Consider the following 24,950-nt stretch of genomic DNA (forward strand, 5'->3'; position numbering starts at 1 on the left):
AACTGACACCAGATCAGATTTGTTTCTCTGCTTCCGCCCACCGACTGAGGAAGTGCGTCACTCTCTCCGGTGACGTGGCTGCTGGGAAGCGCTTCCCGGTTGCCGTGCCAAGCTCCTCCGGGCTGCTCCATTCACTGGAGGTACCTGTGTGTGTTTAACAATCACGACATACCTGAGTTAGCAAAACAAAGAACGTAACGGTTTGCCGTTGTGTTTGCTCTTAAAGAGGAAGCCGGTTGAACTAGCAACCGTTAACTGCCACCTGCCATGGAGACGTCTGGCAACTCGCACAAGAAACAGAAGCTAGGTAACGCTACCGAGAACTGGGTGAGTTTTTTTCTTTTGCCAAGTTATGTTGACTCAACACATCGGTTCATCACGTCTGGCCACCTCCGCTAACCAGCTGCCAATGAGCTAACGGTATAACTGGACAGACAGGTTGCTAGTTAGCTACATACTGCTAATACAGTTAACGTTACAGTTATGCTAGCTGTAACGTTCCATTTAAAACCTCGGTTGCTAGCAGCGCCCGAGACTGAAAAGTGGCTAATCTGATAACTGCTAAATACAGTACAGTGAAGAGTAGGGTATGAACTGTGTGTGGAATCTGATTTAAATCTGTGATAACGTTGTCCTTGGTAGGTCCTCCATCACTGCCAGCAAAATACTGTTTGCTTTTGCTACGTAGCCTCGAGCTGCCTGCACAGATTCCTGCTTGCTGATTAAATGTACACTGTAATGCTAACTGAGCTGCAGTATTTACAGTCAAGGACAAAAGAGTTACAGCTATATATTGTGGTCCTCCAACATACATCAAAAAATACTTCCAAACAGACATATAGAGCTGAAACAATTAGTTAATTAAGCAATTAATCAGTCCATAACAGTTTTATTAGTTAATCAAAGGTTGAGACATTTTTCAAAGAAGGCCAGCATTCTCAAATGGCAGGATTAGAAGTCATACGTGACGGTAAACTGAATATTTTTGGTTTTGAACTGCTTGTCAGATAAAAACAAGCAATTTGAACACATCACCTTTGGTTGTGATAACATATAATGTGTATTTTCCACCATTTTCTGAAAGCATAGAGGCATAAAAGTGTATTGATGAGTAAAGCAAGAGTAACTTTAATCATGTCCAACCCAAGGAATCAAAAACAGGACAAACACATCTCAAAGGCAGAGGATAAAAATGGGTCTTTAAGTGCATTTTGAAGGCATCAACTGGCTCAGCCTGTCTAACAGCCTCCAACAAGCTATTCCGGAGCTGCTACAGAAAAAGCCCCCCCTCACAAACTTGGCATAGCGAACATGCCATGGTGGGCGGATCTGAGGGGAGTTGTCAGCGAAAATAATTAGCAGTAGTTCTACATACGTGTCAGAAGCTTTCATCGTGAGAGCAGAACAGAAACCACATTTTCAAACTGCTTTGAAGATGCTTTCTCATGCTTTCCAAAGTCCTAATATGTTAATGGTAACTTTGGCTTTTTTTATAAACTTGTATGAAACTGGGCGGCAATTGGGCTGAATTAACAGTAACTCTGTATTGTTTCAGGGAATGCAACGCGCAACTAATGTCACCTATCAAGCTCATCATGTCAGCCGAAACAAGCGTGGGCAGGTTGTGGGCACAAGAGGAGGGTTCAGAGGATGCACCGTTTGGCTGAGTGGTAGGTTGTGTTATTATCAAAATGTTCTCTCTGCATCTGTATATCATCTCTTAGCTGTTTTATAATGCAGTTGTTTCCCTCTGTGCCAAGGTTTGTCCGGTGCAGGGAAGACCACAGTCAGCATGGCTCTGGAGGAGTACCTGGTGTGTCACGGCATCCCCTGCTACACGCTGGATGGGGACAACATCCGTCAGGGGCTTAACAAAAACCTCGGCTTCAGCCCAGAGGACCGTGAAGAGAACATTAGACGCATTGCTGAGGTGGCCCGGCTTTTTGCTGATGCTGGTCTGGTCTGCATCGCCAGCTTCATCTCTCCCTACAGTAGGGTGAGTGGCTCTCTAAAGACAGCATCATAGGTTGAATGAAAGGAAAGACACGGATGCCCACAGGGATAAATGTGGCTGGAACTCACTGATACTCTATTAAATTTGTCTCTCATTCTGTTATACAATATGTCTTGAACCATATTTAAATACTCCCTGTTCTCTAGTTCTTACAGCATTGTAAATTTCACATTTATTTTTGGCTTGCTTACAGATCTCAGGCTAATAATGATGTTATTACTGATCATGTCACTGTCCATCATCATTATCCTGCTGAAATTGATGATGCCAGTTAGATTGGCATAATACAGTTTTGAACAAAGGGTTTTAAATGTTCTTGCCCTGATTTTTAAACATACTAAACTCCCTATTTTGAGTTATTATTTAAAAAATGACTTTACAATGTAAATTTTGAATGAAGAAAATAACCTTATAACCTTATTAATATGAAGGACTGCTGTGTGATTAGCAGCATATTTGTTTTTCCCATTACTGTCTGTCATTGGAATGAATAATGTCCTTTCTGGCAGCAGAAAACAAACATTTTTGTTAGGTGAAAACCAAACTTGATGTGACCTTAAAGGCATAGTTTGGCTCTTTTGATGTGGGGGTGTATGAGGTACTTATCCATAGTCAGTGTATTGCCTAAAGTGGATGTCAGTCACTGTGCGCCCAGTTTGAAGAAGCAGGCTGGAGTCAGGCACAGAAGCTACTGCTGTGGAGGGATCAGCAACAAAACCTATTTAAGCCACCTAAAAAAATAAGTTTAAGTGTGTGCTATATTCAGAATATTTTCTCAACTTCACCATGCTCTCGGACAGCGATAAACGACTGGGAACTGAAGCCATTATACTGCTCTCTTCCAAGACAGACTCCATTGAGAAAAACAGTGACTTAACCTCCAGAGTCACACAAAAACTAAATAACTGATCAAGGCAATGGTAGAGCAGCAGATCCTTTGCTCAGCGAGCCTAAACTACTGTTTTTGTCAATGGAATCTGGTGGCTTTGGCAAGAGCATAGACAGGGAATTAAAACCGACTTTCTTGTCGAAATGGGCTGTCTGACGGAAGGGCAAAGCATTGAAAATACTGTCACTATGCACACACTTAAACTGCTTAAGATTTTTTTGGTGGCTAAAGTACATTTTGCTGCTGCCCCCTATCCATAGCAATACATTGCTTAGCCTCTGTGTCGGCAGTCATGCCGCTTCTCCAAACTGGGGGCATGCCAACTGACATCCGCTAATTCAGTTGATAAGTACCCCAGTTCAAAAAATCAGAACTACCAGTTTAATAACATGCTATGTTACACCAACTCTTTAAACCATGCATGTACCTCACTGTATTTGGTTTTGTTTATCAGGATCGCCTTAATGCCAGGAAGATCCACGAGGCTGCGGGGCTGCCTTTCTTTGAGGTGTTTGTGGACGCTCCACTGGATGTCTGTGAGCAGAGGGATGTCAAGGGGCTGTACAAGAGAGCCAGAGCGGGAGAGATAAGAGGTGAAGTATTGTTTAATACTGTTTATATGCAGTGCATCAATAGAGCCACAGCCTGTGCTGGACTTATATCTGTTATGTGATCAAGACAGGGTGCATACTAAGGATAGACCGATATGGATTTTTTAGGGCCGATGCCGATACCGATTTTTTGCCATCACCCTTAGCCGATGACCGATTATGAACTGCCGATTGCCGATATCTGGGGCCAATACTGCTTTTGCTACCTCAATTTACATCAAAAAAATGACACAATGATAACAAATATTACAGGTCTCAAGTTTAAAATAAGAAACATTTATTGAACAGTAAAAAATACTAAAACAAGATGGAAAGTTGAGGTAGAACAGGTGGAATATTATTATTATTATCATCATTATTATTATTATTATTATTATTATTATTATTATACATTCAAATAAAGAAAAGAATTCAGTGCTCTTAAATCTTCCAGTAATGTCTTTATAAAATAAACGAATATTTAAGCTGAAGCATAAATAAAACAACAACTACTGTACACAGTAGGATTCGCTGCATGTGCGCTGCAGGGTCTTCCGGCAACACAGAGCTGCCCGTGGATGCCTGTCTGTAAATCATGCCAGGGAAAAATAAATCCGCGAACCCATGCGCGTATCGACCAATGCCAATACAAGTAAAAAACTCCAATATCGGCCCGATATATCGGCTGGCCGATGTATCGGTCTATCCTTAGTTCATACTTCATACTACCGAGACACAGTGACATCTGTTACATAGTAACCTGCATCTTTTACCTTAATGAGATGCAGTCAGATTTTACTACTACTACTACTACTACTACTACTATTTCTGCTAATTCTGCTTTACAAGAAAAAAGCTGATGAAACAGACGCGCACAGATATAAATATCTGTGGACCAGAAATGCATATATTGCAAAACCCATGAGTGGCCACAAAGTGCCCACATGTACAGGCAGTAAGAGCTGTTTTACAGAGAGAGACCAGATCAATCATCTCATGAGGTTGTTTTTATGCAGCAACATGTTTATTAGCGTTGATGCTGTTGATGTATGATAACACAGATAAGGGCCTACTTTTTGTCCACATGATTGAGGTTTGATTGCTCACTGAGGTAATTTTGGTGCTGCTGCTCTAAGTGGATGGAGTCATTGGCAGAGCATATTCTGTAGGATGGTGAGTTTTAAGATGGGAGCTGGGAGATTTTTGGTGTTTCCATCTTAAGTCCTGACTTGTTTATCACACAGCTTACAAATGACTTAGTTCACATTCCCTGGCTCTCCTTTTTCACCAAATATATGCATTTGCGTACTTTTAACTGATGAGAGTGGATATTTTTTCTTGCTGCACTCTAATGGTGACTCAGGGATAATGATGCAGCCACACTGTTGCTTTGTCACGTACAGTGTGAGCACAGCATGGGCTAACTTTACATTATCATGATCAGTCATTATGATACTTGGTTGTTAAACTCAAACCTGAGGACAAATCTACAGGAGTATTCTGTAGCTCAGTATGAATATCTACAGCCCATTTACATTTTCATCAGTAGGACTTCTGCTGTCTAGGTTATGTAAAGTACCTTAATTCCGCAGACTTCGCTTCCTGCCACATTACACAGAAATGACATGACAGTGACAGTAAACCTGACGCATCACTATCAGAGGAAGTGTGTTTATCACATTGTGGTGCAACATGCTGTTTCTTTGCAGTGATATGATCTTGACCCAGTTTCCTGAGTTTTGTGTGCTGATTGGCCTTTGTCAGAGTCTCTCTTCTGTCTTTAGTAGTTGAGTTAGTCCTGACTTTGTTCTCAGAAGCTCCACTTAATCCCCAAGAAATGCGAAGAATTATAACTTGAATCACTGTTCTCTGATTACTACACTGCTAAACGCACTAATGTAGTAATTTTTGATTCTATGGTTAGGAGTTTGGATACAGTAGCTATTAGTTATGATTATTGATTTAATGGTATTTTAAGAGAAAAGGTTTACCAGTGTTGTGTTCATTTCAAAATGCATACAATAATGGAAACAGAGCAAACATAAGCTGTTCACTTTGAGTAGCTCAGACTGTTTTAAATCCCTTTATCTTTTAGGTTTCACTGGCATTGACTCAGAGTACGAGAAGCCAGAGGCCCCAGAGCTGGTGCTGAAGACCGACTCCTGCAGTGTGAATGAGTGCATACAACAGCTTGTGGACCTGCTGCAGGAGAGGGTGAGGGAGGAGAAATATCCTGCTTTGACATGTTTAATATGTTAATTATGTGAAGAATCAGCTGCTGTTGGTTTTTATTGTCCCTTTTAAAGAATATCTGTCATCACAGAGACCGTTAAAGGCTCACAGTCTTGACTTAAAACTGTGCCATCATCCCTCTATTGGCCACAAGGGGGCAGTGAAGCCTCATGTTTGCATGAAAGTTGATGTGACTGCATCTACACTGTATTATGTATATCAATATTTAGTAAACCGTCACCAAAGTCTTATTTATCCAGGATGTTTTCTAATGATTTCATATTCTGTTTGCAGGATATAGTCCCTGTTGATGCATCCTATGAAGTGAAAGAACTGTACGTTCAGGAGAACAAACTGGACCTGGCTAAGGCTGATGCAGAGACTCTGCCTGCTGTACAGATTGGGAAGGTGCTTCTGATTTTGATAAATCTTAATAAATAAATGAAGCTAGATTACTATTGATAGCCTTTGTATATATTGTCCAGTTATTATTCATTTATCTCTCCACCGATACATAAGTTGTTGGTCTGTATGTAAACCACAGTATATGACCGTGTGTGATCCTCAGGTGGACATGCAGTGGGTGCAGGTGCTGGCTGAAGGCTGGGCCACTCCTCTGAATGGCTTTATGAGAGAGAGAGAGTATTTGCAGTGTCTTCATTTTGACTGTCTGCTGGATGGTAAGATGTCATTTATGTTTTAAGTAGAAGAAAATCTTGATATTTCTTTGTAAAATTTGTGTTGCTATACTCAAACATGCCACTAGATGGAGATGAGTGCTCACAAAATGGATTATTGAGAAACAGTTGATGGCTTTGTTTGGATATCAGCACACATCTCTCCCACCCAAACTATACCTCCATATATACTAGAAGTTGAGCACTGTCAGCACCAAGAAGTCCTCTCACTTAACGTGTCCTTTTAGCTCATCTTTTAGCTCTTAGCCATAGGGTTAATTTATAAATGTCTGTCATTTGACATTAATGAATTTATGAGTTCTGTATAATTTTGTGAATTGAATCTCAAATGTCTGTCAGCTGTGCAGGGTTCCCACGGTCATGAAATTCCTGAGGAGGTTATGAAATTTGTAGAACTGTTCCCCAGACCTGGCAATGGTTTGGAGTTAGCAGAATGTTTTGAGAAATTTTTGAATATACATTGTTTTGGCTAATGTTTAAAATATGTCAGTGAAGAAGCCCAAAACATGTCAAAACTTACGCAACATACGTTCCTCATATTACTTTTTTAAAAACCAGTGCTGCGCCCTTTTTTGGGGATAAGAAACAGTCATATACGGAGAGAAACAGGAAAATGCAGAAAAACTGATGAGTATTGCATTAACTAAGGTTTTCACACTGAGATTTGAGGCACATAAGATGTGTAAATATTCACTGTCAGTTTGCTAAATTGCTAAATGATGCTGGTGACAATTACTGTTGATGAATAGCTTGAGTGGGAGGCTGCTCCATCACTAGGGTCTCTGCAAGTCCTTATAAAGTCTTAAAATGTCTTAATAAATGTCTCTCTAGTCAGATAAGTCTGTAAATCTCTGTGAAAGTCTTTAATGTCATAAAATTAATTTTACAAATATCACGCCTTAAAAGTCATTAAATGGTCTTAAACTTTTTACTTTATCCACTTTTTAATGTATTTTTGTCAAAATGAGTCAAGCTCTTTTGTGTTAAATTCCATGCGTCTGATGTTTCAAACCTTTAAACCTACCACTGACCCATTTACTGTCTTTTACTTGAATTTTAAATTGTTAATAGGTTTTCAATGTAGTGAGTCTCTGTGATCTACAGGTGGTCTTTAAGGGGGTCTGAAAATTAAAAAAATAAGATCAGAAATCTGAAAACTAATTTACAAAACCATCAACTATATTTTATATACTGTCGATATACAAAACATTGTACACATGTCACATCTTGAGGTCAGTATAAAGAGCACCAAATTTGACCACCCACTATCAAGTAAATCAAATGTGATAGATGATTATGATATGATAATCCATAAAAATTTAAATAAGCTATTATATAAATTTAATGGCTCAACATTTTCAGAAATATGCTTATTCTCTCTTTTTCTGACAAGAACTGTTTTGTTTTCCTTTCCCTCATTGAGACTATGATCAAAATGGAATCTCATCTTTGCTGAGATATGTAGCAGAGATATGGAAAAGGGCAGTTATTGGTTATTTGGTTAAAAATTATCTTAAAAGGTACTCAAAAGCATTAAATTTAAATGTCTGATTGATATCTGTAGACACTCTGGGTACAGTCATACAGTATAACAGCATCAGACTGTCGAGTCCAGCTAAATCTTAGCCTATAGATCAAACAGTTGGCTATTAACCGGTTGTCTTTTTACAGACAACACTAAGTTTAACGATACCTGGTGATTCAGTCAAAGGTATCGTGATCTAGATATCTATACATGTGTAGATGTCCGGATAAGCAATGTCGGGCCACTGTGTTGGATCATTGATCTTAGAAAAGGGGAACAGTGAAGGGACATGAGTGGGATCAACCTAAGCCAAACAAATGTCAAATTGCATTTACATCTACAGGATCCTGGGCTTTCTATCCCCCAAAAAGGGGTGTGGCCTTGACATTTTGCTGAGACTCGTATGTGCCTGTCTCATCTATTGGCATATGTGGCTAGTTGGTGGCGGGAATGTCTAACAAGCGATAAAGATAGCAAGTGCTAGCAGTTTGCTCATCTGCAAATACCAGGGAAGTGCTTGTTTAATAATGTATGGCTGTATCGCTGTACTGGCCTACCTATATTAAGTAGCTTCAATGAAGTCATGGAAATGGAGTAAAATATTATGGACAAAAAAATTTAAAAATTCATTTGTAATAATGTTAGGGAACCCTGGCTATAGCTCTTTATGTTCCCCTCTAACATTTTTAGAACTTTAATATTCCAATAAAAATTGAGCACTGATCAAATGGAGCGTTAAATTAAATTAACAAATACTCCCTGCATGTGTCCCTGCAAACTGCAATGCATATGTTTTACTGTTGGATGTGCTAAGAGGCTTAAATTAGCTTTTTTCCTGCGGGCTGACATGCTTAAGAAGTGCTCCATTATACAGCAGTGATGTACAGCTTAGCCAGGTGTCAGAATGACAGATTTATATACTCAGGAGTGATTTAGATGCAGAATTTTAAGGATGATGATGTTGTATATCATGTTGATGAAGTAATAAGTCCAGCTGAAAACCAAGTCTCAGGAATGTCTTTGCTTTTTTGGCACTTTGCAGAGAACGAATATCACATTGGGTGTAGAGTCTCTTGGTGTAATTACAGCAATTTCTCTTGTATTGTTTGAAATTCCAAGAAAAAGTCAATTTACTTTTATTGCCCATACGACCACTCAGACCTCAGTTGTGTGTTGTGACGCCAAATATTTTGCTACACTCGCAGTAAAAGGAAAAATACATAAAATAAATTGAAAGTTAACATAGGCTGTATTTCATTTTTCAGATTTTGACAGGTATATATTACAACTGCTGTCCTCACTGAAGGATAAAACCATCAAGTTCTTACAACTTGATGATTTAAGGTTTTTCCTCAGAAACATAGCTTGCCTGAGAAACTGAACTGTCTGGAGAGACGGAGGCAAAAATATATATTGATGCGAAAAGTCTTGATTCCACTTTTCCTGTTTGTCCGGAGGGAAAGGGACGCAGAGGAAGAGGCTTGTGTATTGATTGACACCACACACCACCATTTGTCCATTTTCACTTCCTTCCAGGGATTTGACAGTGCAAGAATGATATCACTGTGAAAGGACTGATCGCAGCCTAACACTAAAACTGGTTGGGAAGCAGAAAACTTCATGTTTGACTAATCAAATAGTCTGAAGAAATAAACAGAGACCAAAATCCAGGCTTGTGTGTGTCTCTCGCCCGGACATTTGGCAGTCTTGGTTGTGTGTGTATGTGTGTGTTTTATTGGAACCAGCTGTAAGCTCTACACTGTGACAGAGGGGACGAGAAGAGGGTCCAGGGGTAGGTGGGGGCAGAAACAGTCAGCCTCCACTCCTGTTTCCATTGCAATTGATCTGATGTGAAAAGCGTGCCGGTCCAAACGTTTTCATCAACCTGGACGGCAAAATGAACGCGCCAACAGAGCGCTGTCACTGCAAAAGGGTCAAGCTCCAGCTTAGCTTAAGAGGGGATTTTTCTTCTCTAGCTTCTTAAATTGCAGCCTTGAAGACTCACTGTAGCCTTTGGTTTAGCTGTATATCCCACATTTAGCCTGAAGGGGTACAGAATGGAAATTTGATCAGAATGGTTGAGCTGTTTTGTCGAGTAACCTTTGAACGTTTTAACCTGCTTTTTGAATGATGTCTGCTCTGTGTGCCTCAGTGCTTTGCATCGGGATCCTTTATGTTCTTTTCCTTGGATCGTTTATCCAATATTAAAGGCACCCTGTGGATTTGTCTTGTAAACAAGCACAAGTTATGTTTACATTTAGTGTTCCCCATTAAAACACATTGTGTCCATCCTTGAGGCTAAAAATTGCGTTGAATGCATTTTCTTTCATTTCCCTCACATTCATGTTTGCTGGTTTGCAGTTATTTTCTTCACTTAATGTTAATGTCACCAACAGGCAGTCAGTAGCATAGCTTAAAAATAGTGGCAGGACTGTGTTGGTTCATAGCAGAGCTGGGCTGTGGCTCAAGAGGTAGAGCTGACGTCTTCTGAAAAGAAGTTCGATGGCTTCATCTCTTGCCCTTGTAGATTACATGTCGAAGTGTCCTTGGGCAAGATACTGAACCCCAAATTGCTCCCGGTGGCTGTGTCCTTGGGCAAGATACTGAACCCCAAATTGCTCCCAGTGGCCGTGCCATCGATGTGGGAATGAGTGTGAATGTTTAGGTGGTACCCTCAGCATCCAGTTTGTGAATGTGTGTGCAAATGAGTGAATTATGCCTGTGTTGGAAAGAGCTTTGAGTGGCCCCTTAAGGCCCAGACACACTAGATCGACATCACAGAGCTATTGGTGACAAAGCCTGACTGTTGCGTTGCCTTTCGTTGTCTGTATCTTGGCCAAAACGACACACTACAAAGACTACAGGCATTGGCCAACTATCACGTATTCTCTGCACCTGCGTGAGAGGGAATAATTCCATAACAGCAGACGGCTGTAGTCTGCATTTCTTTTCATAAAAGAGAAACTGAAGACCAACAGGACGAATTCAAGACACCAGTTAGCCAGTTAGCACATTAACAACACAACCCGATGTTGAAAGAACAAAGAATATTTTTCGTGCAGTGTCAAAAAGAGCAACCAAAAAACATCATACTTGTTAAGTTTGTTTTGATCTCATGCCCTTTTGACTTATTTTGTTTACTTTCCTCACTTCTGTTTCTCTTCTTGTGAAATGTGCCGAACTGCCAAACAGAATAATTTAATTCACCGACAGGCTCCACCATCTCTGACACTGATTCAACATACTGAATTGGCTGAAAAAAAGCAGACAAGGGTCAACTAGTGCCAACAGTGGCGGACACACAGCAAAAGCTAGGGTAACAGATGTTCACAGACAGCCTGACATTTGCCAACGGCTGACTGTCGGCTTGGCGTGTCAGGGCACCAAGACTGGAAAAGTGTTATATAAATGCAGGCGTCATCAGTATAAATGCAGTGTCAGTAATTTTTCAAGCGAAAATGTCAATATTCTCTTGTTTTAGCTTCGAAAATGTGAGGATTTTACACATATTTTTGTCATACTTATGGCAGAAGGATTTTATTTATTTAGTTTTACATTCCTGAACTAGTAGTGTAGTGGTAGTTTGAGTTTCTTTGGGTATGGACACTTGGTTGGACAAAACAAAAGAAGCAGTTTAGATATGCTACCTTTTGGCTTAAGTAAACAAAATAATAGCAGGCATTTTTCACTATTTTCTGACATTTGTTTGACAAAATGGTAAATTTATTATTCAGCAACTGACCAGCAGAATACTTAATAATGCAAATAATAGTTAATTGCAGCCCTGATGTATTTTTTCTCTGCATAAATGTGCCTTTTCCCCTCATGGAAATGCTCTTGGTTTTCCATTGTCCTAGGCGGCGTCATCAACCTGTCAGTGCCTGTGGTGCTGCCAGTGTCTACTGCAGATAAAGAGCGTTTAGATGGCGTGACAGCTATGGCCTTGGTCTATGAAGGCAGACGAGTAGCCATCCTTCGCAACCCCGAGTTTTATGAACACCGTAAAGAAGAGCGATGTGCTCGCCAGTGGGGCACCACCTGCAAGGACCACCCCTACATCAAGGTAAATTTTATTTTCTGCAAACTGAATTTACTATGTAGAATGTAGTGTTAGAAATTTTATAGAAAATCCAAAAGTTCAACTGTGGTCAAAGTACTGAGCAGCATCACAGAGCTGCAGGCGGTCTGTCTCAGTGTACTATGTGATAAACACTCGGCATGCGAAAGCAAACGGCCTCCCTGGCTTCGGCACTGATAGAACACAGATCCGAGCTGGCCTCTTCACATTGCTTATGGAAAGACTGAATAGGTGGCGGAGTGGAGCTTTTCTCACAGTCTGTCAGGACGCCCAGTGTAATCACTTGATCTTTTTGGTCCACCCTCATTTTGCAGGTGTTATATTTGGATGCTGAGTCTCTCGCTCAGCCTCCACCAAATGCGTTCTGAGATTGTGCTGCTCAGCCCAACAGGCTGTGGAATCCCTGCCAGCTTCCACCTTTCCGCTCACCCAACCCTTCTCCAAATATACCCGGGAATTGTTTCCATCTGTGTCCTATCGACTGCTGTGGGGCTCAGGTAGACTCAGTGGCGAGATAACGTCCTGAAATGATCCTGCACACCCTGCGGAAAGTGGCACTGGCTTGTAGCTGGAAAAGTGTGGAGCGGTCTGGTGTTACAAAGATAGTTGTCAGATTGCCTTTTTATAAATCCATCTGCGTGGACTGGGAGTGCAAGGTTACTTTTAAAAGTTGCTAATCTGTCTGGCTAATTTAAGTCCCATTGTTTTCAGGATTCAGTGTTTCCTGTGGAACAAAGGATTGCCGTGGGGGGCATGTTTGCATGCGGGGGCAGTTATTCCATGACCTTTAAAAGAAATGTAGTATTGAAAACTGCAGATATTGTTTTAAATAGTTGTATTTATCTAATATTATTTATGCACACAAAATGGACCAGTCAAGTAGGAAGCAGGCACCTCCTAAAATCAAGTACTATAAAAACCACCAGTTGATTTAGAAAAAAAAAAAGGTTTGCACTTAGTGTTGCAACTATAGTTTCTTACTGGGAGACAGGCTACATCTTTGCTGGGAAAGAAGATTTACTTTGCTTTTAACAGTTTATTATGATATGTAATAGTCCGTTATTGGATTTCTTGTGGTGCAGACTCCATCGTGCCCAAAAACATTGGTGTTTTAGAGGAAGTTATTCAAGTATCCCAGTGAATCCAGCCAGACCCCTGGAGAGAGTTCAGTTCAGTGTTTAGTCTAGTCACCTATAAAGTACATAAGGTAACTGCTGTTACTGCTGATCTACAGTAGGATGTGTGATTTAGTTCCAGCTCTCGATTGGCACTTAGAGCTTCCTCTCAAATGTGGAGGTTTGGAGGCTTTTTAATCCTCCTTCAATGTTTGTTTTAATATATGAAGTACACTGCAGACTGGATTCTTTACTAACAGTTACAAACGACTGACTCATATTAACGGGTGCAGCGCAGGTTGAACACGCATTGGCAGGTCTGCGCTGTAGGCTACGTGTCTCCTGTATGAAATGTCTGTATCCTCACTGTGCATCATTTTTATAAACTATGATAATCTGTCAGGATCCAGGTGCCATCCCACTTCCTCTTCTTCTACTTGCAGTATTGCGATATGCAATATTCTACTTGATATCAAACAAAAGCCAGAGACTGTATCACATTAAGCTGCCGAGAGCTGTAAATTCACGACTTCTCAGCAGAAGGTAGAAGATAATATTATCTCAGAGCCTGACAGGGCAAAGCTTCTCTTCCTCTGGGCAGCTGCCTCCGTCTCACTCAGACTAATGCTGAGTCTGAGTCCGCAGCTGCCTGAGAGCAGTGCTAAAGCGAGGAGAGCTCACCCTGCAACTAAATCTGGGAACTGAAACGTCCCTAGACATACACTGCACTCTGACTGACACACACTCAGCTGCTCGATTTGGATAATCTTAGTTGACTGAGGGGTCTCTTACTGATGATTAAAATATTAGACTTTACAGAGGCAGCCCTAAATAGTAACCAACCAGGTATTTAGTGATTTCAGTCCCTGGGGTCAGATTTACCTTAAACCTCATTGGCTCATTTTAAAGCCTTTTGCTGCTAAAAATTCTGGATGGAGATTAACTTGAGCGCTCGACCGCAGCTGTCTCAATATTTCACCTCACTTAGCAGTCATTTTTCATCTCAGCAGATATCTTTTTTGTCTCACCTTGTTCGTTATTAAATCTGGCTCTGTTATATGTTTCAAGATGCAGGGCGCTGCCAGATTCATAAATTAGTATCACAACTCTACAGTGTCAACACCTGATGCCTCAGCGCTGGCTTTTCACTCTGTATTTTCACAACTGTCATTCTTTATCCACTCTTAACCTGCCACAGCTGAATATGTGTGTTCAGCTTGCCATGATTAGGGTGTCACTCATTAAAGAGTGTGTGTATGTATACATAAGTGTATGTTTAACTCCCCACACCGGAGCCAGTCTGTCAGCACACCTCTGCGCGGGTAGCTACGATTTTTTTTTCCTTTCCCGACTAGAGACGACCTGCTCCATATTACATGTAGTTAATCCACTTTTTCCTGTTTACCTGTCCGTCAGTCAGACAGGAGCCCCCTTCATCGGAAACCATGGTGTAGTGTGTTTATTTGGCCAGGGCCCTTTTCACATGCAAAGTCCTGGGGCACTTACAACGGTTAAACAGAGCACATGTGTACGTGTAGACCTGCTCTTTTGATGTATCCATGCAGACATTATATTTTCCATGCACTTATGTTAGGAAAATAAATTGCGACTCGTCTATGCCGTTGATCTCTCCAAAGAAAAAGACTGTTAAGCATCATGATGACTCTTCTTAGGCCAGCAGCGGACAGGTTGGATTAATTGAGTGTGGAAAACAAATCACGACACGATCTTAAAAAAAGTCTGGCGACGAAACCAAGTGGTTATTGATCACATCACGTAGACACCACTGCTGCTGACAACTTTCTGATTGTTATGGAAAGCTTGCCAGATCAAACTGAAATCAGTCTGTAATGTATGGATATCGGAGGTTTTTTTTGTATTTTTTTAACATGATAAATTAGATGTTAATAAATAAATGACATCTTTTTTAGCAACTTCCAAAAATGTATTTTTACAGTGCTTCCACACTTTATGTTTCTTGGCTTTTTTAAGTTCTCTCTGTCTCAGTGCTGGAGCTGTGCTCTATTTATTGCCTGTAGAGAATTGTCACTTTTTATCACATTAACATCACACAGGCCAGTCTTTTCAGTAACTCTAGCTATGGTCTCATAAATGCCACAAGTGGCAGACGAAAGATATCGCCTGAAACAATAGCAGCCTTCGCCTGGATCCTGAGCAGCTCTGTGACATGATTGTTGGATTAATCTCTTGAGAGGAAAAATTCTCTCCAGACTCATCACCAGGTTTTATTGTGGAACACAATCTGATTTTTTTTGCCTGTTATTGAAATTAAGGTAGCAGACAAAGCCAAGCGCAGAGGAGAGAGTTTGCCAGAGTTTTGTTGACTGTTTAATGACACACGGAGACTTTGATTTATGCTGGTGTGGCCCTTTTGCAACTGGGTAATAACTCAAGAGTTTTATAAGAATTCACGCTGGCCTGGTTGCAGCACAGTGACTTTTTTTTTATGGACCACAGTGTCTTAAGTCTGGATTGTGTTTGAGTTGTGTTCCCTGTCATGATCACTGCGACTTCTATTTCAGATGGTGATGGAAAGTGGGGACTGGCTGGTCGGGGGAGACCTGCAGGTTCTGGACAAGATCTACTGGAATGATGAACTGGATCAGTATCGACTGACACCCACTGAGCTCAAACAGAAGTTTAAAGAAATGAATGCAGGTATGGGCCAAGTTCTGATGGCTCTGTTTATTTTCCACCAGAAGTAAATTAAAATGGCGGCGGCATCTGGAATCAAGGTCTTCTGGGGAGACAGTCTTGTCACAATATTTATAAACTGCTATCTTTTATTTTCTTAAAAAAGGAGAAGACACAATGGGTAGTCCACTCACTTCAGTGCTGTAATTCTTTGTTTAGGCTTTGGTAAATAAGGGACACAGAATAGGAAAGTTATGGCAGAGAAAGCTCTGGTGTGATTCAGTCCCTCATTGTATGTGGTTTCAGTGGTTGGGCACTGAGCTGCTTGATTATCTCTGGGTACATTGTGGCCTTTTGTTTGTTTTGTACAGCTGTGTTCGGATGAGTTTGGTCGCAGTTTTACAAACCCTTCTCACCCTGCCTCTTTCTCTCTGTTTAGATGCTGTGTTTGCCTTCCAGCTCCGCAACCCAGTCCACAACGGCCATGCTCTTCTGATGCAGGACACCCACAAGCGTCTCATCGAGCGAGGCTACCGCCGGCCTGTCCTGCTGCTCCACCCACTGGGAGGTTGGACCAAAGACGACGATGTGCCGCTGCCTTGGCGGATGAAGCAGCACGCAGCTGTGCTGGAGGAGGGCATCCTGAATCCAGACTCCACCATTGTTGCCATCTTTCCTTCACCCATGATGTATGCTGGGCCAACTGAGGTAATGATTATCAAGAGGGCTGTATTTGCAGTTACGTGCTTTAGGTTTATTTTTATGTTTTCCTCAAAACTGACAGGGAACAAAAAATGTGAGTGTAGCTCTGGGAAATGATAACAGACACAGGGAGGGCGACTGTCATTTACTTGTTGCCTGCAGATTTCTGGGAGTGAAAAATGGCAGGAAAAGGGATTTGCAATTGTCTTGAGGCGCTCTGTTAAGTGTTTCCTTGCCATACACGAAACCTCTTCGTGTGACTGAGCGTAGCTGTGTAGCTGGGAATCTTTTAATCATTCACTTAGGATAATTGGAAAACTACAGTGCAAATTATTGAGAGCAGATTGGAGGCTGTGTGTGGATGTCAGGCAGTGAATTTGCTCAGCTTGTAATTCTGAATGGGAGGTTTAGGGAACCAGACTCAGCTCCAACTTTAGTATCATTGTTCTGACCTTGTTTACTCATTAAAAACAACATGTACCCTTAGCCTCCCCACCGAAAACTACTCAAAGTGTCGCTCTAGTGTTCATTTTGCCACAGTTTCCTTAAGCAACACAATAAAACCTGCCACTTCCATCTTGAGATCCTAAAAATATACAAACTGCATGGGCAAAAACCCAATGGCGGTAGCATAAGTGTAACTAATTTTAAAGTAAAGAAATTGTGCCTGTCGAAGAGTAATGTGGACATTTATGTTATTGATAACTAGTGAAATGAAAGCAAGATATGAAGGTATAAAAAAGTAGATACCGCCCCAAGCCTATTAAAATTAACAGTCTTTATTGTACAAAATACATTGTAAAACATTAAAATGCTATTACTTGTCACAGCCTTACAAGAATACAGAAATTCCATACTTTTCTAAACTTTTTTCACTTGTGTTTATAGTTTTTCTTCTTTTTTTCCTCGTCCACAGGTTCAGTGGCATTGCAGAGCTCGAATGGTGGCTGGAGCCAACTTCTACATCGTGGGCCGTGATCCTGCCGGCATGCCCCACCCTGCCACAGGGAAGGACCTGTACGAGCCCACTCATGGCGCCAAAGTCCTCACCATGGCTCCAGGCCTCATCACCTTGGAGATTGTACCCTTTAAGGTCGCTGCTTACAACAAAGTCAAAAGAGCTATGGACTTTTATGATTCCAAAAAGTGAGTACTTGTTTATGTTATGCTCAATTTTTTAAAGCCCGTGTCTCATCCTGGATCCTGTGGTCCTTAAGTTTTATTAAGGTCATGAAATCCAAAAATAGTTTGAGTCTGAAGTCTCATTGCTCACTCACACTAAATTAAATTGCCTATTTGTTGATTTAGAACCAGCAGCCTAAACAGAAATTACATTCTCTAAATTAATTACTCATTAGCCTTGTCTTGTTTAAAAAAAAACCTTTCATCCATTTTCCGTCCTTCTTCTCTTCTATCTTCAGCAAAACACCAAGCCAACAATAACAGGAATTGTTTTTCTTTCCTATTGAGTTAAAAGGTTTTGTGGATTAGTCCGAGCTTTGATGTTGCTCAAAAATTACAGAGACCTGCCATTAATTAAAGTCTGTGTACGAACACCGCACATGATGACTAACAAAAATCATGCAGTTTCACTGCCTCTTGTCCGGATTTGATGCAGCCTTCACCATCACGTTATGCAACTTCAGCTGTGTTTAGTCAGGAATGCTAAAACTGAATATGGCCAGACTAATCACAAGATTTGCTTTGTTTTCCATGATGCATATTTGTGACGTTGGGTCCAAACTGAACTGTTGATTGAGAACATTGAGTACATTTAGTGCTACTTAAAATATGACTCAACAGTTTTTTAGCTTCCTCTCACTTTGAGATTGTGACACAAGCAGATGCAAAGAAAAGAAAAAGTTTCCTACTCTGAGTTTGAAACTTTTTAATCAGTTCATGATGAAAATACCTGGTGTCGGTTAAATGTCACTTGTTTTCTACATAGTGATAAAAAGTTTATCATGTATTTATAAGGGAGGAGGGATGATCAAGACTTTTTATGGGGGGATATTCTGTAACAATACCAGTAACTGTGAGTCTGAATGATTGACAAAAGTAAATCATCAGCCTAAATTCAAGGATTCAAAGCTTTTTTTTTCACATACACAGGAAAATGTGTAGTGAAAGGCAGTGAGGACTAGTGTGAAAAATAAGGATCTAGAAATTAGGGCTGGGTGTCCAAACGTCTCCAGTCAAACAGTAGCTGTATACAATCTTTTTTGCGCCACAAGTGTGATCCTGGACTGTTCCGACTCCCCGCTGGGTCAGCAAACTTTCTGTTGCTGCCATCGCTGGGGCTGCTTTCCTCAGGGCAAAGAGTCGGCTCACTGTCTGCCCACTTTGCACGTGCTAACACAGCGGCAGCGGCTAACATCCAACACTGAGCCGCTAAATGGTCTCAACAAACTCACAGTGACACCGACGCGGCTCGCCTCTGTCATAGGAGAGGAACTGTCCACAGGAACTGTTAGGATAGCCGTTTGATCAGTTAGCCCTGCCACTGTGTGTGAATGGCTGGGCGGACCCTCACAACTGTCCCTGACACGGAGCTTAAAGTTAGTTAATGTTATAACCCATACAGTGTGTGATGTGATAAGGTCGAGCACAGCGCGTTTGATGAAGTTCAGCATGTGAAAATATTGCTGTACAACATGCCACTCAATTCACATTATGGGTATCGAAGGAAGTACTTTATTGGTATCAGTATCACTTTACAGGTACAGGTTTTTGTACGGGTATCATAATTTCTTGAAAGACACCCAGCCCTAATAGAAATCCAGAAAAAAAACAGTTATAAAGGATGCAAATTCAAAGACAGAAAACCTATAAATATATGCAGAAAAAAATAATATGTCACAATTGAAGGCAAACTACAAAATAATTTAGTGCAGGTTCGAATGCAGATAAAAGGTTTATACTGGCAGTGGCACACTGTGTAATCTGCTTTGTAGTTGTATCAACACATGAACAACCATCCCATTGGCCTTCACTGAACTTTCAAACTTATTTTTAGAGTGTTATTCAAAATCAGTAAATCCTTCCCTCCAGTAAAACACACTATACTGTATTTTTTATAGAGTCTCATTGATCCAGTGGCTTGATATCACCTTCAGGCTAAAGCTAGAGAGAGAAATGCAAGATGGTTACTGGATTTCCAAAGTCTGTAGTCGTCACTCAGTCTAGATTTATGGCATTCCATTCTCTCATGCACGCTGACAGCGGCGTGCCAAATTTCAGGAGGAATATGGATGCTTCTCCTAATCACCAGCAATACCCCTCAATCTTCCTCCAGAGTGTAATGGCTCAGATCACAGCAAGCTGTTTCTAATTGGACACTGTATAAAAATGTTCTCGGAAGAATTTGCCTGGAGCTCTTTTACCTCACGCCATGTGAACTGCTAGGTCTTCTTCACAGCTTCAGAGCAACACGATGTGCTCCGTCATGTGATAGCAATTAGAAATGGGACTTCATAATCAGCAGGACCCTCTCTGACTGTCAGCTTAGTGGGGATAAGTGTAAATGTCTGCTAACAAGATGTCTGAAACTGTCTTGATTATCCCTGACGGTAATTTATAGACCAGGCTAGTGAAGATGTGATGAACTCGTGCCAGCGCTCCGCTCAGCACTGGTCTAAGATGAAGAGTGTCCTTTGGCTGCTCGCTTCAAACAAAGTCGTTCATATCTTTTCTGAAGTGAACGTGCAGAGAGAAGCAGTCTATCATAGAGGGAGGATGGTGGAGACATAGGGATATTTGAAAAATGTTCGGTGAGGGAAATCTAAAATCTGATTATCGGAAAGAAGCTTTGTGACAGTATTTGAGTTTCCGATCAGTGCTGAATGTGAAGTGTGTCACGGCATGCAGACAGATAGTTTGGTCGTGGTGATATTACACAATAGTGTGTGATTTCCTAAAGTGATATTACAGATTTTTTAACTAGCAGTCAGGGTTTTGTCTGTTTATTGAATAGCGGTTTTGGCTGTTTTCTGTCAGAAAGAATTAGAACAGAGATTTTCTGCTTTTAAAGGAAAACTGTGCCTTAATCTGTCGGTCACCCTTTTTATCTGATAACTTAATGTGTGCTCACCTTATTTCTGATCCAGACGTTCAGAAGCCATTTGCTGAATTGTCTGCAGAGGTCTCCTCCTCTCCAAAACAAATAGACCTGGTGATTTAAACTGCTAAAAACACTGAATAAAGCAGTTTCATGCTACAGATCATTGCTTCTGCGATGCTGTTTAGCATTTCAGGTTAGGCTGCTGACCTAGCACCTACTAATCTGTGGTCAGCTTTTTTCTCTGATAATTTCAGACCCAGATGTTCAGGAGGTTTTTACCCAGAGCTACATTATTCACAGAAGTCTCTTCCTCTCCAAAGCAAATGGACCCTGTGATGTAAACCAGAAAAACACTGAATAAAAAAAAGCACCTTAAAAAAATCTGGGTTTTTCAGTTACCTCTTGTCACGGAGTGGCTGCTGACTGCAGTGGCTGATGTGAAAACGCAAAACCACAAATGGCCCTAGCCAGTGTTTGGTTTGGTGGAGCTACTGTGAAAACATGGATTTGAATGTGGCTATATCGGTAAACGAGGACCTGCTCCCCCGTAGATATAAATGGCTCATTCTGAGATAACAAAAACCCAACATTTCTTATTTCTAGGTAATTTTTACATGAGAGAAAACATTAGGGCTGTACCTAATCAGCTGAATCAGATGTGTTGGTTTAATCCCAATATTTAATTATTCTTTTTTTCTTTTCTTTTTTCATTTAAAGCTAGAATGGGGCTCAGTGGGACGTTCAGTGTGACAGTTGCATTCGTGTAATAAAGTAAACAAGCTAATGGCGATAACAAAGGACCGGAAATGTGCAACAACATTTTGGTGACACTAGATATTAAACAAAAGCCAGAGACTGTCATATTAAGTATCTGTCAGCTGTAAATTCACTTCTTCCAAGCACAAAAGGAGCCTTATGGTGGAAAGGTTCTCCTCCTCTGTGCTGCTGCATCATGTCTGAAAAATTTTAGTTTCTTCACAAAATGTAAGGTCAAGTGATTCTGGGATGTTCTAGTGCCATTTTAAGAGTTTAAGCATATTTTGAAGGTTATTGTGATAGTATTGTGAATTGTTATTTTGGTCAGGATAATCCTAACATAAAATCTTCAGATGGTCTCATACTCAGCTGATTCCTACTGGATTGTAAAAGTATCTCTGCAGCCACAGAGTGATTTGTGAGGCATTACTTATAAAGCAGATGCCAGAAATGGCCAGCACATGAAATGTAGAGTATACTGATATATGTATTCCCACACATATCGAGCGGGATTGGGCTCCGATCCAGGTGTTGCTGGCTAAAATCAAGATGATCTGTACTACATTTTACTGTGTTTTCTCAGCCTGCTATTGATGCAGCACTGCTCTCCTTGATGGCAGACGTGTTGTCACTAGTCAACATTATTCTGAGTGATTTCATGACAGGTCAAAATCAAACATGTCTGGCAGGTTTATGTGCTCTCTGTAATCAGCCAAAGATCGTATGTGCAGGAAAGAGTTCCACTCTGTAACACCACTGTACAACCGTGAGTTTTTTTTAGTTCTGATAAATCCAACAGGGATATATGTCCTCTCTCTCGCTGATGGTATCAAATTCAAGATCTTTGCAGGTCCTTAAAAAGTCTTGAATTCAGAAAGTTTAAATTCAGTAAAGTCAGTTTCTTATATATTAGACCTACAGAGTCAAGTAGTCTTAAAATTTAATTGGTGAGGTCTTAATTGCTACACACATTTTATCTAATTTTATTTATTCATCATTTTTTAAGTCTACATTTTCTTTTACCTTATACCTGAACTTACTTGTAAAAATGTAGATCAACCTAACTCACCTTAACAACCGTATTCCCACATAAAAACTCTCTGCATGGGCCCACATTTGTGCTTAACTTTATACTTACCTGCAGTGTTTGAATAATACATAGATGATTTGTCCAAAAATCAGTCTTAAATTTGATTAAAAATAATTTTAAAAAGGCCTTAAAAAGCATTAAATTTAAGTGTCTGATACCTGTAGACGTCCTGGTCAAATTAATTCAGGAGTTGCATTCCCCCAGTTTAACTCCTGTTTATATTGTACCAGAAACTTTAACCTATCAGTGACCTTCGGTATTTGGATCAAGCAGCTTACAAAAATAAGGCTTGCCGAATTTAGTAGTCTGCAGCTGTTTTTTTCAATGAGTCAAATACATGTTTAATGAACATTTAGGTTAAAACATCTGATCAGGACATTCCTAGCAGGAACGTTCCAAGAGCTTCTTTTGTGTTTTGAGACTTGGGATTATGTTTGCATAAATACTAACTGGCCTGCTCCTTCGCCTCGATGCAGTTATTGTTGGCTCACATTTCCTGTGCTGATGATAAGCATCTTTTCATTGATTGAAATATGTCTGTTACTCAAGCCTCTCTCTCTCTCTCTCTCTCTCTCTCTCTCTCTCTTTTTTTGTTGTAATTGCAGCCATCAAGATTACGATTTCATCTCAGGCACACGTATGCGCAAGATGGCTCGCGAGGGAGAGAATCCTCCTGACGGGTTCATGGCGCCAAAGGCTTGGGCCGTGCTGAAGGAATACTATAAATCACTGGAGAAGGTTTAAAGGTTGAGTCTCGGATCCAACAATAATGGAAACACGGTGATGTTTAAGAGGATTAATGTGGGGACCACTCATCTACTGTCAAAAAAACGCACTCTGGCTTCTGTCTGTGTCACTTTTATGCACAATCATAGGCCATTAAAAGTGGGCTCAGTTGTTTTTAGTCTTATAACATTAGTGTTCTAACTGTATGTTCTTTATTTAACTCAACTCACTCTGATTGTGAAATATAGTAGGAGAGGTCAGTATACTGTTGGATTGGTACTTCAAGTGAACGAACAAAAGCACTCTTACGTAGATGTTTGTATTTCTCACTAACTTTATAACTGTATATTCTGAGGGTGACTGCTTACAAAAGGATTACTTACATTTTGAAAGATTATGACTTGTATGGAAAGTACTGTTGACCAGTACTTGGACAGGCGGGAATGAATGTTCAGTATTCGTGATGTCCAAATTTAAAAAGTTACTGCACCTGCTAGAGTTCTCTTAACTCACTGCTGAAATCAGAACATGTTACTTTTTACTATATGTTTGCAAGCGGCAGTGGCAATTGCTCCAAATTTTGCGTACACAAGTATTTGATGTAAAAGTCGAGTGCCTTGGTCTGCAGAAAGTGAATTCACATGATGTCTTGTTTGAATTAGGACACACACACACACACACACACACACACATATACACAAACACACACACACACACACCTGCTTCTTGTCTCACTTGTCTATATGTTACACTGATACGGTCCAGTAGTTGGAGAAACGGTCTGCAAAACAGATCAGCATTAAAGATGTTTTTATTGGGATATGCAACCCTAACCTTCCTGAACGTCTAGGAAACATTTTTAACATTTTTATTTGTCATGTTTAGTCTATTTATTCTGTCCTAACATTACATTTACTCTTTTTAATCGTCGTGTCGTGCATGTAGTTTTCGGTGCTTTAAACTTGTCTCTCGGCAGGCTTGATATTTTCTTATGTTTTTATCATTTGTATTTTTTTTTCTCCTCTCTCGGGTTGCTAATATTTTCCATGTGGTAATTCATTTTTAAGAGTTGGCCTGTATAATCAGATGGATGATGGTTACCATCAAGGGATCAGATTTGTAATCTTCCTTGTCCAATAAAGCATTTTTAGCAAAAAAAAAAAAAAAAAAGAGAACAATTTGTTTACTTTGCCTTTCTGTAATCTTTGAGTTTGTTACTCACGGTATTTTTTTCTTTTGCAGCACACCAAAGAGTTTTTAATACGTAACATATTCTCAAACAATTCCACTTAATGTTGAATGACAGCAATGAATTTCATGTGTTTCAGAAACTAACTCACATTGATGAGATGTCATCGTTAGCTGCCTGTGACAGCTCAATAGCTTTCAATCTCTTCATGTCTTCATGACTAACTTGTTTCAAGTGCATTTTGTCATCTACATGAGCGGAGCACTCTTCAAAGTTTAATTTCCACGATTTCGTAGGCCCTGCCTGTTGGAACTTTTGTGACCTACCAGTCGGTCAATCAGCTGCATATTGAATGAGACAGACCCTCCAGTGACCCCAATCAGACTCAGACGCAGTCGCACACTGTATACAAAGAGCTGCAGCTGGCTCCCAGATGCAGCGGTGAAGTGAAAGCAGAACATACAGGGTTAAATCCAGACTGAGGAGAGTGGCTCTGTCAGAAAGACCCTGGATACATCATCTAATCCAACTCCAAGATATAATGAAGAGACCTGCCAACAGCAATTCTTTCTACCTTTCACCAGATCTTGTTCAATCTCAAGTGGTAATCAAGCTGGGTCCTTACTACAAC

The 24,950-nt window shown here is 40.5% G+C and overlaps 1 protein-coding gene across 1 annotated transcript; it reads left to right on the forward strand.

The window, feature by feature from the left end:
• Positions 1–66: 66 nt before the first annotated feature.
• Positions 67–24,291, forward strand: papss1 (3'-phosphoadenosine 5'-phosphosulfate synthase 1). The gene is made up of 12 exons (XM_049572011.1): positions 67–327; positions 1,556–1,670; positions 1,761–1,996; positions 3,358–3,496; positions 5,589–5,707; positions 6,020–6,133; positions 6,294–6,405; positions 11,806–12,011; positions 15,685–15,820; positions 16,236–16,504; positions 17,415–17,644; positions 23,010–24,291. Exons 1-12 carry the CDS (start codon positions 268–270, stop codon positions 23,146–23,148), a joined length of 1,875 nt encoding a protein of 624 aa, XP_049427968.1. The 5' UTR covers positions 67–267; the 3' UTR covers positions 23,149–24,291.
• The last annotated feature ends 659 nt before the right edge of the window (positions 24,292–24,950 follow it).

This window comes from Epinephelus fuscoguttatus, linkage group LG3, assembly GCF_011397635.1.
Source record: "Epinephelus fuscoguttatus linkage group LG3, E.fuscoguttatus.final_Chr_v1".
Classification (NCBI taxonomy): Eukaryota; Metazoa; Chordata; class Actinopteri; order Perciformes; family Serranidae; genus Epinephelus; species Epinephelus fuscoguttatus.